The sequence below is a fragment of the Microtus oregoni genome, unplaced genomic scaffold (genome assembly GCF_018167655.1).
Source record: "Microtus oregoni isolate MIOR12 unplaced genomic scaffold, Mior012 000018F_ref0000195, whole genome shotgun sequence".
NCBI lineage: Eukaryota > Metazoa > Chordata > Mammalia > Rodentia > Cricetidae > Microtus > Microtus oregoni.
Genome location: NW_024543077.1, coordinates 1,180,939 through 1,194,265, shown reverse-complemented (window position 1 = coordinate 1,194,265; position 13,327 = coordinate 1,180,939). Strand labels below are relative to the sequence as shown.

The 13,327-nt window shown below is 46.2% G+C and overlaps 1 protein-coding gene across 1 annotated transcript in view; it reads right to left on the bottom strand.

Moving 5' to 3' along the window:
• LOC121458740 (remodeling and spacing factor 1-like) overlaps window positions 1-13,278 on the bottom strand; it is a 101,575-nt gene extending 88,297 nt beyond the window's left edge. The window contains exon 1 of the mRNA XM_041668050.1: window positions 12,803-13,278. Within this exon, the coding sequence (XP_041523984.1) occupies window positions 12,803-12,992 (190 nt within the window). The 5' untranslated portion in view covers window positions 12,993-13,278. The remainder of the gene's footprint in view (window positions 1-12,802) is intronic.
• Window positions 13,279-13,327: the final 49 nt, after the last annotated feature.

Sequence of the window (13,327 nt, the reverse complement as noted above, 5' to 3'; positions counted from 1 at the left end):
ACTACTGCATGTGGTGAGCCACAGTGCTTTTACTACACATACAAAGTTTTCTGCTCTCCTAGAAGCATAATCATTTAGTTATGGAAAGTAAGGCCTTTGGGGTTGGAGAGATGGCTCAAAGGTTAAGAGCACTGGCTATTCTTCCAAAGTCCTGAATTCCCCAGGGACCACATGGCGGCTCACAAACATCTGTAAGATCTGATGCCCTCTTCTGGTGAGCAGGCACGCATGTAGACAGAAAACTATACGTAACTATCAAATTAACATTGTTAAAATGTTTGAAAACTGAGGCCCTTTAATCCCTGACTCTGAAGGCAGAGTCAGCTGAATTTAAGGCCAGCTAGATCTACATAACAAATTCTAGGCCAGTCACATCTGCACAGTGAGACTGTCTTTAAAAAGTAAGCAAACAGGGACTGGGGAGATGGATCAGCAGTTAAGAGCACTGGCTGGTCTTCCAGAGGACCCGGGTTCAATTCTCAGCACCCACATGGCAGCTCACAACTGTCTGTAACTCCAGGTCCAGGGGATCTGACACCCTCACAAAGACATACACACAGGCAAAACACCACCACACATAAATAAAAATTAATTAAAATAAATAGCAACCAAGCAAACAAAAGCTGTTTGAGTTTCATTCTCTTTAAGAGCTGTTAAATGAATTGTTTTCGTTTTGTTCAAGATGGGGTGTGGCCTGGAACATGCTAAGTAGACCAGGCTGGGATTTGTGGCAATCTTCTATATCTCTGCCTCCCAAGTGCTGAGATTTCAGGCTGGCACCACCATACACTAACTAGTTAAACAAGCTTCGGCTTGGCATTAGGACAGAATCAATAACAGTTTCTCAAGTGGCCCTAAGTAGCCTTTACTACTCCATGTCTAGTATTCTACACAGCAGTAGCCTCACATTGACGAAAATCAAATAAAGCCCATTCTACATAACTTTCTTCTTCTACACAGCAGTTTTAGGGTTTACTCTCAATACCCTTTCTCACCTAAGGGAACAGCAACAGTTAACATAAACCTCCCGGAGACATGAAGAGCATGCTTCCAGACCAGATCTCCGGTCTTGGATGAGACCTGGAGGCCAGTTTAATGGCAAGACTACAAATCTGCTCCCTTACTGACAATTACTGGGCCACTTGGCTGCCATCCAGCATTGCATTACGACAATTATGCACAAGTACAGAAGTAGCCGCAGCTATCTCCAAGCAAAAGGTCTCACCTTGTTAACAGAAAAGCTTCAGACCAATAACTGAGTATAAATGTAAACTAGCATTAAGGAAACATGCTGATATTCTGATATTTTCACTCACAGAACTTAGGCATTTAGTTTGTATTATATTGATTCTAAGTATGTATTAACCAACAGAAATAAATACTCTTATACATTCCATTCTTCATACTGGAATAGAAAATCAAGAACTATTTTCCTGGGAAGGGTCCAGACAGTAAACACTTTGTTTTTCAGGCTCTACATCTGGGACGAGCACTCAGTTCTGCCACAGCGATCTGAAAGCAGTCACAGAAGATGCGGACAAACAAACAGGCCGGTACAGTAATAAAACTTTATTTACAAAAACAGATGATGGACCAGATTCTGCCACAGACGGAGTCCACTAAATCACTTCAGAGTATGTTTTCATTTCCAATTACACGCACTAATCACAATATCATACCTAATGAAGACACAAAACTGCTAGATGGACGTGGTTAACCAACAAGTCAATTACTTTCACCTGTCAATAGAAAGAATTCCTTTCTTGTATGCTAGGAATACAAGTGTTTAGTGAATAGTTTAGAATTTATATTAGAGTTAGATCTAAAAAGAAGTTAGATCTAAAAAGAAGTTTTAGAGTAGAATATGGCCCTAGAAAAACTGGAAAGCTTTCACACCATAAACATTTATTAAACACTATTCCTCATCAGTCACAGGGTTAAGGTGATAACCAAGAAGCCCCCCCACCCCCATCAAGGAGCTTAGCCTCTCCAGCTAGACTAGGAGAAAAAGTACAACGAGGACTCTGATCACCTACAGAGGGAACCGGATCATCCCGAGGAGACAGAGGAGCACTGGATGCTCCCAGAGCAGACCTAACCAGCTCCGTGTGCAGTGAGCGGACAAGGAAACAAGGCTGGAGAGGGCTGTCAGCTCTAGAGCGGAGAGGAAGAAAAGGCATAAGCACAGGGAAGAACTTTTCACGCCTTCAGGGACTTGGGTTACAGAAGAGTAACCCAAGTGTCCCACAAAGGGGACAAGGACAGCAGACTCAACAAGCATTGACAATAAACAACAAAGCATCCCAGCTGCTATCTGGCCTTGGCCCTTGGTTTCTGATATTGGTAGTTAGAGTAGGTGATGGTAACATTTACTGCAATGGGAAATTTGTGATTAAAAACGTATAGGCACAGCTCAAGTTCCCTTTTGGGGAGCCTCTTCAGAAAACCACTGTTATTAATTAAGCTTTGGTGATTAACAAAGAAATGTATGATTATTATAAAAATAAAATGCAAAAAATATAAAAAAGCAAGTGAGAGAATTATAATTCATTTTTGGGAAAATTGCTAAGATAAACAAGAACAAAAAAAGGCTTGGGATCTACAATGAATACAGATTCAACCTTCACTCTCAATGTTTGTTTTTGTTTCTAATTTTTTCAAGCAAGGTCTCATACAGCTCAGATTGAACGCAAACTCACTCTGCAACCAAAGCTGGCCTTGAATCCCTGATCTTCCTGCCTCTGCCTCCTGAGTGTATGCCACCCACATCTTGGCTTCTGAATGTTTTCTTAATTTTACAATTCAAGTCAGCTCTGTGCAGTAGAAAGGCTGAAAGCTAGCCTGCTGCTGGAGGCCTGTGTCGAGGTCTGCCCTCATCCTCTCCTTTCCTGCTGCTGGAGGCCTGTGTCGAGGTCTGCCCTCATCCTCTCCTTTCCTGCCGTCAGTTCACTGCTGCTTCTACTTGGAGCACTTCCCTCCCGTGTTCTCATATGGGAAAGGTCCCCTGAACAGAACAGAGGCTTTCCTAATGCATATTTTTTAAAGATATATTTCTTTATTATGCATACAGTGTTCTGTCTCCATGTATGCCAGCACGCCAGAAGAGGGCGCCAGATCTCATTACAGATGATTGTGAGCTACCATGTGGGTACTGGGAATTGAACTCAGGTCCTCTGAAGAGCAGCCAGTGCTCTTAACCAATGAGCCATCTCTCCAGCCCCCTAATGCATATTTTTTATTGTGTTAATATGCCTGGTATTATACCTCCCCTCACTGAGGTGACTGGATCATGAGAGCACTAATGGACTAAAGCATTAATGAATTCACAGCTGAACGAGCAGTCAGGAACTGGGACCCAAGGGAAAGAAGTGGTTCACTTGGGGCATGTCTTTGGAGAGGACTTCTTGTTGGGTTTGTGCTACAGATCCCCCCCCCCCCCCCCGCCAACCCTGTTCTTCCTGGCTGACAGGAAGAGAACAGCTTTGCTCACCACAATCCCATTCCCTCATGAGGCCTGACCACCAACCAGCCCAGAACAACGAAGCCAGAGGACCACGGCTGAAACTTACAAACCATGAGCCAAAATCATCTGTCTTTCAAGTTGCTTACTCAGGTATCTTTGTCACAGTGATGGGAAGACTAGCACGCTTCTCTAGCCATGTCTGCCCCCTCCTCTGCCTTTTCAGAAAATTGTGGTCCTAATCAACAGGACAGGACCGGGCAGATCACAAAAATAAAGCGCAGAGGCAAAGCTGGGCCCACCCACTGGCCCACAAATAAGCGCTCATTTTCAAAGTTGGAGGGTCAGTAAGATGGCTCAGCAAGTAAAGGCGCCTGCTGCCAAGCCTGAGAACCTGAGTTCAATCCCCGGAACAGACAAGACAGGAGAACTGATTCCTACATGTTGCCCTCTGACCTCCATGAGTGTGGCTGTATTTGCATATACAGAGACACACATGAAATAAATTACTTGTTAAAGGTTTAAGAAAATAAACACAAGCCACAAATTATTTTTTTAAAGTACCATTAGGTCAGGCAGTGATGATGCACACCTTTAATCCCAGCACTCGGGAGGCAGAGGCAGGTGGATCTCTGAGTTAGAGGCCAGCCTGGCCTACAGAGTAAGTTCCAGAGAGAGAGAAACAAAAAAAAAAAAAAATTACCCTTAAGACCTTATTTGAGAAGAGACCAAATTTACAAGGCATTTTAAAATCAGAATTTAAATTTATTTATTTTGGAGGCTGGAGATATGGGTCAGCAGTTACTCTTCCAGATGACCCAGGCTGAACTCCCAGCAGCCATATGGTGGCCCACAACCATCTATAATTCCGGGAGATCTGATGGTCTCTGCGGGCACTGCTTGTATATGGTACATACATACATACATTCAGGCAAAACACTCACACACATAAAGAGAACATTTTAAAAATTACTTAATTCTGAGAAATTTTTGAGACAAAAAGTATTTAAGATGCATAGAAAATAGGCAAGGCTGCCACTTGAAATCCATAAACACAAGCCGGGCAGTGGTGGCGCACGCCTTTAGTCCCAGCACTCGGGAGGCAGTGGCAAGCAGATCTCCGTGATTCGAAGTGTAGGCAAGCTGATCTTTAGCTTCCAATCTGAGTCCCTCCCTTTTCTGTCTCTCTCTCAGAGAGGTAGCTGCTGCTGTGCCCCCCCCACCTGTTTCTCTTTCTCCCTTTCTCCCTCTCTCTCTGCCCTTCTCCCTTTTCCCCTCCATAACACATTAAATATAAAAATAAATATCCAACCTCACTCTGCATGGCATGCCTATCAGTCTGTCTCACCCGTGGCGTGCCCATCTGTCTGTCTCTCCTCGTGGGACTCGCTGCCCCATCAAGGTCTCTCACCCACCATAAGGCTCCCTGCCCCTCTGCAACCCACTGCAAGTGGCCCACTGCAGTCACTTGGGGAACTGTGCTGTCCCTGCCTGGGACTGGCTGCTCTGGGAACCCGCTGCCTGCAGCAGCTACTGGGGACCTGCAGCATTTTAATTTTACCATAACACAAGGCCAGCCTGGTCTACAAGAGCTAGTTACAGGACAGGCCCCAATACTACAGAGAAACACTGTCTAGAGAGAAAAAAATCCATAAGCACACAAAAGTACCTCCCACAGTGCACACACCGAGCTGTAGAGTTGCTACTATAACTCAATTGGAGTCATATATCTTCTTTTTTTTGCTCTTGGTTTTTTGAGATTTCTGTAGCCTTGGCTATCCTGTAACTTCCTGTAACAATCTTACAGCTTCATTGTTTATCTTCACTATTAAACTATAAGCTCACCAAATGCAAGTACATTAGTTGTGTGGCTTAATAACACATTCCAAGAGTTTATTTACGCACATAGTTAGCAATCAAGGACTACTTACTGAAAGAAATAACTAGTTTTTGTTTGTTTGTAGATAGGGTCTCTCTACTTAGCGTTGTCTGCCCTAAAACTCACTAAGCAGATCAGACTGGCCTTGAGCTGCCAGAGATCTGCCTGCCTCTGCCTCCTGGCAAGAAATAACTTCTTACATGGAGCTATTTTCTCAAGCTGTATTTGATAATATGTACGTTCTGACCTGGGTGGAAAACAGAAAAAGCCTCCTGGCATCATCTTTTATGGCATCTACATTACAGTAAAGTCGGGAGATGAAAGACAATTATGTTAAAGCCCATCCCCATAAAGCAGAGAGTAGAAATCTGTTCTCAAGTCTAGCAACACACATCAACAGCCTCCCCGAAGACATGGTCAGAGGACATGCTCCTTACGCCCAGTTACTCTTACTTTCCCATCACACACAGGGCCTCACCAAAGTCGTGAGGGATGATTCTAGTTTACAGCGTATAGACTATGACCAAGACTCCACTCAATAAAATCCCAGAGGGAAAATGCTTTAGAGGACAGCATACAAACTCAGTTTAGCTTCTTATTAAATGAGAAAATCTTTTAAAATAGACCCATTTCTAACATTTTTTGCTTTCTTTTATATCCTTACGTTATTTGCTAAAACTACCGTGCAACAGATGCTCAGTATGCACATTAACTAATGAAGTGAGTAACAAATGAGACCTTGAGCCAGCGGTGGTGGCGCCTTTAATCCCAGTAATTCCAGCACTCGGAGGCAGAGGCAGGTGGATCTCTGTGAGTTTGAGGCCAGCGTGGTCTACAAGAGCTAGTTCCAGGACAGGCTCCAAAGCTACAGAGAAACCCTGTCTCAAAAAACAAAAAAACAAAACAACAACAACAAAAAAAAAAAACAAAAACAAATTAGACCTTTCTTATTGGTGTGGCCAGTGTGCATGTGTTGGCCAGAGGTGAACGTCATGTGTGTTCCTCTATAGGTCCCCACCGTATTTTTCAACAAGGTTTCTCACTGAAGCTGGAACTCACTGGGGCTATCCAACAAATCCCAGGGACACACCCATCACCCCGCCCCCTTTATCTCCACCAGCACTAGAGCTGTAGGTTTGCACCATACTCGTGGCTTTCATGTGGGTGTTCAGGGTATAAACTAAGGTCCTCATGCCATGAGCTAGTTAGTCCCTTAGGACCCTGTTAATGTGTATGAGTGTTTCATCTACATGTATATCTGTGTATTGCGTGTATGCCTACTACCTACAGAGACCAGAAAGGATGTCAGATTCCCTGAACTGTAGTTACAAATGGTGAGGGTGCTAGGACTTGAACCTGGGTCTTTTGAAGAGCAGTCAGTGCTCTTAACTGCTGGGTCACCAGGACAGCCCCAAAAGACAGATTACAGTAAACTTCACAGTAAACATCTGAACAACTGGAAGACTGGAAAAGCAGGCCACTTTGCATTAAGAGTCTCACATTAGCAGAAAGTTCTTCTGTTGCAACTGACTCCTGCCCTAGGACCACGCTAACAGCCTCCTCGCCACCATTGTCACTGCCGGCCACCTCAATCCCGTGACAAATAAAATGACACTGCACAGTCAGACACGAGACACCCAGGCTCAACAGAGCAGACCGCTAGGAGAAATAGTCTGGGAATTCTCAACCAACCCAGGTCGGTCTGCAGTAAAGCCACGGACTTGCCATTATAAACCCACGTGGTCCACTTCCTGAGAGCTGCTTAAATTAAGAGGTGGTGGCTGGGCAGTACACATCTTTAATCCCAACACTTGGGAGACATAGGCAGGCAGATCTCTGTAAGTTCATGGCCAGCCTAGTTTACAGAGTGAATTCAGGACAGCCAAAGCTACACAGAGAAACCCTGTCTCAAAACCCTTCCTCTCCCCTCAAAAAAGCAGATGGCATTACTGGTTACAATGGTCATCTTCTCACCTCATTAAATGCATGCAAAAAAAGGACTATCGCAGAATTTGATTAAGCACCAGAAATACAAAGTTAGAATTAAATATAAAAGACATACCCTTTTTTTAAAGATTTATTTATTATGTACGCAGTTTTGTGCCTGCGTGCCAGAAGAGGTCACCAGATCCCATTATAGATGGCTGTGAGTCACCAAGTGGGTGCCAGGAACTGAACTCAGGAGCTCTTGAGGAGCAGCCCACTGTGCTCTTCTTACCCTCTGAGCCATCTCTCCAGCTCAAGACACACCCTTTCATACATGACATACAGTGACATACGTGTCTGACTGCAGAACTAGACTATATATGGAGCTTCAGCTAGGGGGTGGCTTGGCGGCAGAGAGTTGCCCACCATGCAGAAAGCCCCGGGTTAGAGCCCCAGCAAGGAAAGAGTAAAACAAGCAAAAAGCATGGCCACATTCTCAGAACTAGGGAGACTGAGGCAGGAGAATCACAAGTTCAATACCACTCTCAGCTATTTATAGAGCTCCAAGCCAGTCTAAGATACACAGAAATCTCAAATTAACCAAGCTACATAATGAGAGCATCTCAAAAATAAAAAATTCAATTTAATATCATGCAAAAAACACATGGCTACATTGTACCATTATTCAATATCATTATTAGATAAGTCACTTCTCAAACCACACCTGCACAAAGAATTATTACAAATAATTCTCACCAGACCATAGCACACACCTTTAATCCCAGAACTTGGAAGACAGAGGCAGCCAAATCTCTGTGAATGAGGCCAGCCTGATCTATATAGTGAGTTCCAGGACAGGCTTCAAAGCTACACAGCGAAACCCTGCCTCTAAATAAATAAGTAAGTAAATAAATAAATGCTAGCATTCCACAGTGAGACCCCCCTTCCGGGACCAGGAGGTGGCCGTACATGAAGTGAGTTCCATCACCTGAACCCACAGAAGGCAGGTGTGACATCTATAACCGGAGCCCTCCAATGACAACGTGGGAGGCCGAGACAGAAAAACTGTCCCAAAGCTGCACAGAGTCACAAACAAGAGAAACCCTGTCTCAACTATGAATTCATCATGGTTGATACTTTCCGTGGGCTTTCCAAACCACAGTCTGAGTAACACCAATGGTCAGGGGATGTGCTTGAAATCTATCCTGCGTCTAAGTTTCTCCTCCGTATAAAATAAAGTGACAGTCATTGCTTCTTTCTAGACCCAAAGGGTAACGACAGTCTCTAGAGCAGATTCCCAAGCTTTTAGATTCATGGTACCCTTGGTGTCTCAGTAATCTCCTTGAAGCAGCCCTCTACCAAAAAATAAAATAAAATAACACCAGCTCCACTCATTAGGTCCTTGGAAACCATTTGAAAAGGGAATCTTGGGGCAGGGGAGATGACTCAGTGGGTAAGAGCATTCCTTGCTCTTGCAGAGGACCCGGGTTTGATTTCCAGCACTCACATGGTGGCTCCCAACCATCTATAACTCTAGTTCCAAGGGACCTGACGCCTTCTTCCGACCTCCAAGTACTCCAGGCCCAAATGCACTCATGTGGAAACAGGTAGGCAAAACCCTCAAGACGCACACAATTCCTTTCTAAAAAAGAAAAATGAATCTAACAAAATTGAAATTTTTCATGGTTTTATTTTATCTTTAAGCAACCAGAATAACCTATGGAATCTTACTATGGGGCACAGGACAAACTTGTCATGTTTGGAATTAGAATGGAGACTGGCTCTATTTTCCGTTCCATGGCAGCTTCCTTGACTAAGGAACAGGGCATCCTAATCTGAAGCCACAGTACCAAATTAAAGCTTGCAAACGACTTTTTAGGAAAAAGGTCACAAAGCATCTAAATGGACAAATTGGTAAACTTGCTGCTAACTCTACTTCAATAAATGCTGCATTCAAGAACTGAACTATCTTCCTTCCATATCCCAGCTGGGGGAGCAGAGGACTGGAAAAGACACATAAAACCATCCTCTAAGGCCTGGAAAGATGGCTCAGCGGTTAGGAGCACTGGCTGCTTTTCCAGGGGTCCTGTGTTCAATTCCCAGCAACCACGTGGTGGCTCACAACCCTCTGTAATGGGATTTAGTGCCCTCTTCTGGCCCGCAGCATACATGCAGGCAGAACACTGCACATAATAAATAAATAAATCTTTACAAACACACACAGTCTAAGAGCCGCTCAACACTATGAAAAAATAAAACTTATATAAATTAGAACTTTTTATTTACTGTGTGCATTTGTGTGCCAAACCACATGCAGAGGTTAGAGGACAGCTTGCAGTAAACCCTGAGCTATCCCAGCCGGCCCAATTAGAACTTTTTAAATGGCACTAGAACTGTTTGTTTTGTTATTTTTTAAAGATTTATTTATTTATTTATTTATTTATTATGTATATAACATTCTGCTTCGATGTATGCCCACACACCAGAGGAGGGCGCCAGATCTCAGTACAGATGGTTGTGAGCCACCATGTGATTGCTGGGAATTGAACTCAGGACCTCTGGAAGAGCAGCCAGTGCTCTTTACCTCTGAGCCATCTCTCCAGCCCTAGAACTGTTTTTTTTTAAATATTTATTTATTTATCATGTATACAATGTTCTGTCTGTATGTATGCCTGCAGGCCAGAAGAGGGCACTAGACCCCATTACAGATGGTTGTGAGCCACCATGTGGTTGCTGGGAATTGAACTCAGGACCTTTGGAAGAGCAGGCAATGCTCTTAACCTCTGAGCCATCACTCCAGCCCCCTTAGAACTGTTTTTTTAAATAAAACTTAGACAAAGCAAAATTTGTTTGACTATATCACAGACACCGCTACGCACTCCCAACCTATCAAAAACTTAAGGCTAGTTACAAATGTAATATGCATCTTTTATCTGAAAAACATCTTTAGTGTGATTTGTAATACAGGAGTATTTGTAAGAGCCTGGTTCCTGAAAGGGTTTTCTGAAACACCTCATTTGGTCCTATGCCATTACCTTTGTCTACTAAAGAAACTGAGGTCCATATTACCCAAACAACTGCTCTACCACCATACATCACATTGCTCAACACAAAAGCCCAGTCTTTCAGCTCTTACCAAACTCTTTCTCAAAAAAGACTGAGTCAATCTTATCCGCTTAACTATTGTAAGTTGTCTGAGACATCATCAAAATTCTGAAAATCTTTTTCCTGCACAGGAAAAACTTCCACCTTCAGAGAGACTTTTCATTTGCCATGTGTCTTGAACAGTGTGACATTAATTAACAATTATTCTTAGATTTTGACCCAATCTATTATCAATCCTTAGCAACTATATCAATGGCAATGCTGAGGCAAATGATTCCTTAGTCCAACTTCTGTTGCGTTTTTGCTTAGCTGATGGCCCAAAGCTCAACGCTAGATATATCAAACCATCCTCTTCCAGTACTAATACAAAATAAGTACACTGGTCAAAATTCAGGGGAACTCAGGCTTACCTGCTATTCAAACTGCAGTGGCACCCATGCCTGCCTCTTAACTTCGTCCAAATAAATTCTAAAAACAATTTACCATCAGTTTCCCTAAAATTCTCACATTTTTCTCTCTGACAAATAAATTACTATTATTTCTAAAGTATCCTAAAACTTAACTTAAGGTATCCTACTTCACAGTAACTATTTCCTTCAAAAAAGAATGTAAATATAATTTAATAACGAAATTAATACATCAGAAGCTTAATGATTAAAGAAATTCTGCAGAAAATCTTAATATGAAGTCCACCAATTTCATAGTTTTAAAAAATTAGCCTTTTTTTAGCCAGAGAGAGTGTAAAAAATGCGAACCGGTAAAGAGATGTATCGGGCACGGTCGCAAACGCCTTAATCCTAGCACATGGGAGGAGACAGAGGCAGGAGGACTTTTAGGAGTTCCAGGCCAGCATGATGTGCAGAGTTCCAAGGCAGACAAAGCAACACTGAGACGTTTCTCAGAAGAGACAGGTGAAGAGCAGCTTAAGAACCGCCTTAGGGTTAATCTTCGATAACATCGTATATTACGCATTTTCACTACAGGTTACTTTGAAGAACTTCATATTCGGGCCTTTCCCTAGCTATGTAAATCCATCATATCGGGAACTTCATTTTCATGGAGAACAGAAAATCGACTCTGCTTTCTTAGAAAGGTCATAGCTATCATATCTTGTAAAATACCCAGCCCACCCTGGTCATCTACACTCAGATCAAAAGAAAAAGAATGGGGAGGGGGGAGCAGAGAAAGACCTATTTGGAAAACGTTTCTTCTGCCAAGGGCTGTACCCAGACAAAGGCAATGTTCGGAGTACTCAAATAAGCCTTCTCCGAGGGAAATAAAGTGCTAGAAAAGGAGCGGCATGGATCAGGATTAATGGAGGGGAAGAGTGTGAGCGCTCGGTGCGTGAGGGTTGCAAGCCGCAAGCACAGCGCTCGAGATGCTCCAGCAAAAGAACCAGCAGCAGGAAGTTTCAATGGGGCCGGGCAGAGCATGCGCCCTGCACCCGCGCGGTGGCCTTATGTGGAAGGAGCACCACTTGCGAACACCAATAATAGACCAGCGGCACCAGAGAGAGAAACATGAGCAACAAGCACCTTCTTCAACTGTTTCTCCTACCGTCTGCGCCCCTCCTCCAGCCTACAGACTAACCACCCCACCCCACCCTGCAAATGGAAGAGTGACTTCTTCTTCCCCTAAGCCCTGTAGCTGCGATAGGGGGGAAGGGAGAGAGAAAAGTGGGGAGATGCTTTTCTATTATTTTGGGGGAGGTGGTGAGGAGGAAAACTATGGAGGAGGAGAAATTAACCCTTGCCTCCCCAGAGTGGAGAAGCTGAGCCGACTTCATTTCCCCTCCTGATGAGGGACTGGGGGAAGCCCCCTTCCCTGAGCGGAGAAGCTCTCCCTAAGGCCAGGAAGGAGTTTGGGGGTTTAGACCAGCCCTCCAGGGCACGGGAAGAGACGGGAACCGACTCTCTCAGGGGAGTTCCCACCACAGGGAGAGTGGAGTGTCCGTCGGCCCCCGCCCACTCAGGTGGAGTGAGCCGAGGGGGCGCCGGGAGAAGATGGGCCCGGCCTCCCCGGAGACAGTGGGGAGGATCGGAGGGAGGAGGGGGAGGAGAAAAGCGCAAGGCTGGCCGGAACCTGCTCTCCCCTTCCCCCGCCACCTAAGGGGATCAGAACTGGGGGGGCCCACACCGGCGCGGGGGACCCGGCCCCAGGGCGTCTGCCCAGCACAATGATCCCTCCCGGGCCCCGGCCCCCACCGGGCCCGCGACGCCCCCACCTCCGTCCCCGCGGGGCACAGTGGCTCTAGAGGGGGGGCCTCCGCCCCGCCTCCCCAGCACCCGGGACCCCCCCCTTCTCCCCGGGATCCGCGGAGCGGAGCCCGGTCCCTGGAGAAGGGGGAGCCGGTCGCAGAGCCCCGGGAGGTCTACGGAGAGGCAGAGCGCGCCAGGGCCGCTTCCCGCCGGGCGTTCGGGCCGATCGCTCACCTTCTCCGTGGCCGATGTCCGGCGGTGGCGCCTGCAGCACCCGCTCTAGCTCGGGGAAGGGCAGCTCGGGCAGGTCCAGCAGCGGCCCGTAGCGTTCCAGGAAGGAGCAGACGACGGCGAAGTTGGGGCACGAACCCGGGCAGCCCGGAGGAGCCATCGCCGCCGCCGCCGCCGCCGCCGCCGTCGCCATTTTGAACTGGAGGATGGAGGAGGAGGGGATGGGGGGGGAGCGGCGGCGGCGGGAGGAGTTCGGGGGGAGCCAAGGGCCGGCAGGGCCGCCGTGCGGACGACAGGAGGCGCTCGATCGCTCTCTCGAGTGGACGGCCCGGCGGCGGCGAGCGTCTCAGGCCCGGGCGCCGCGATCCCACAATACCACGCCGGCCCGGAGCAGTCGAGAAGCGCGTGCGCTAGGGGGGCCAGAGAGGCGCTCCGGGGCCTCCGCTCTCCGCCCTCTTCCCGTCCCCGGCCCTCGCCGACTTCTTCTCCCCTCCCACTTCGGGGTCGCCGCGGCCTCGTGTGACAGGG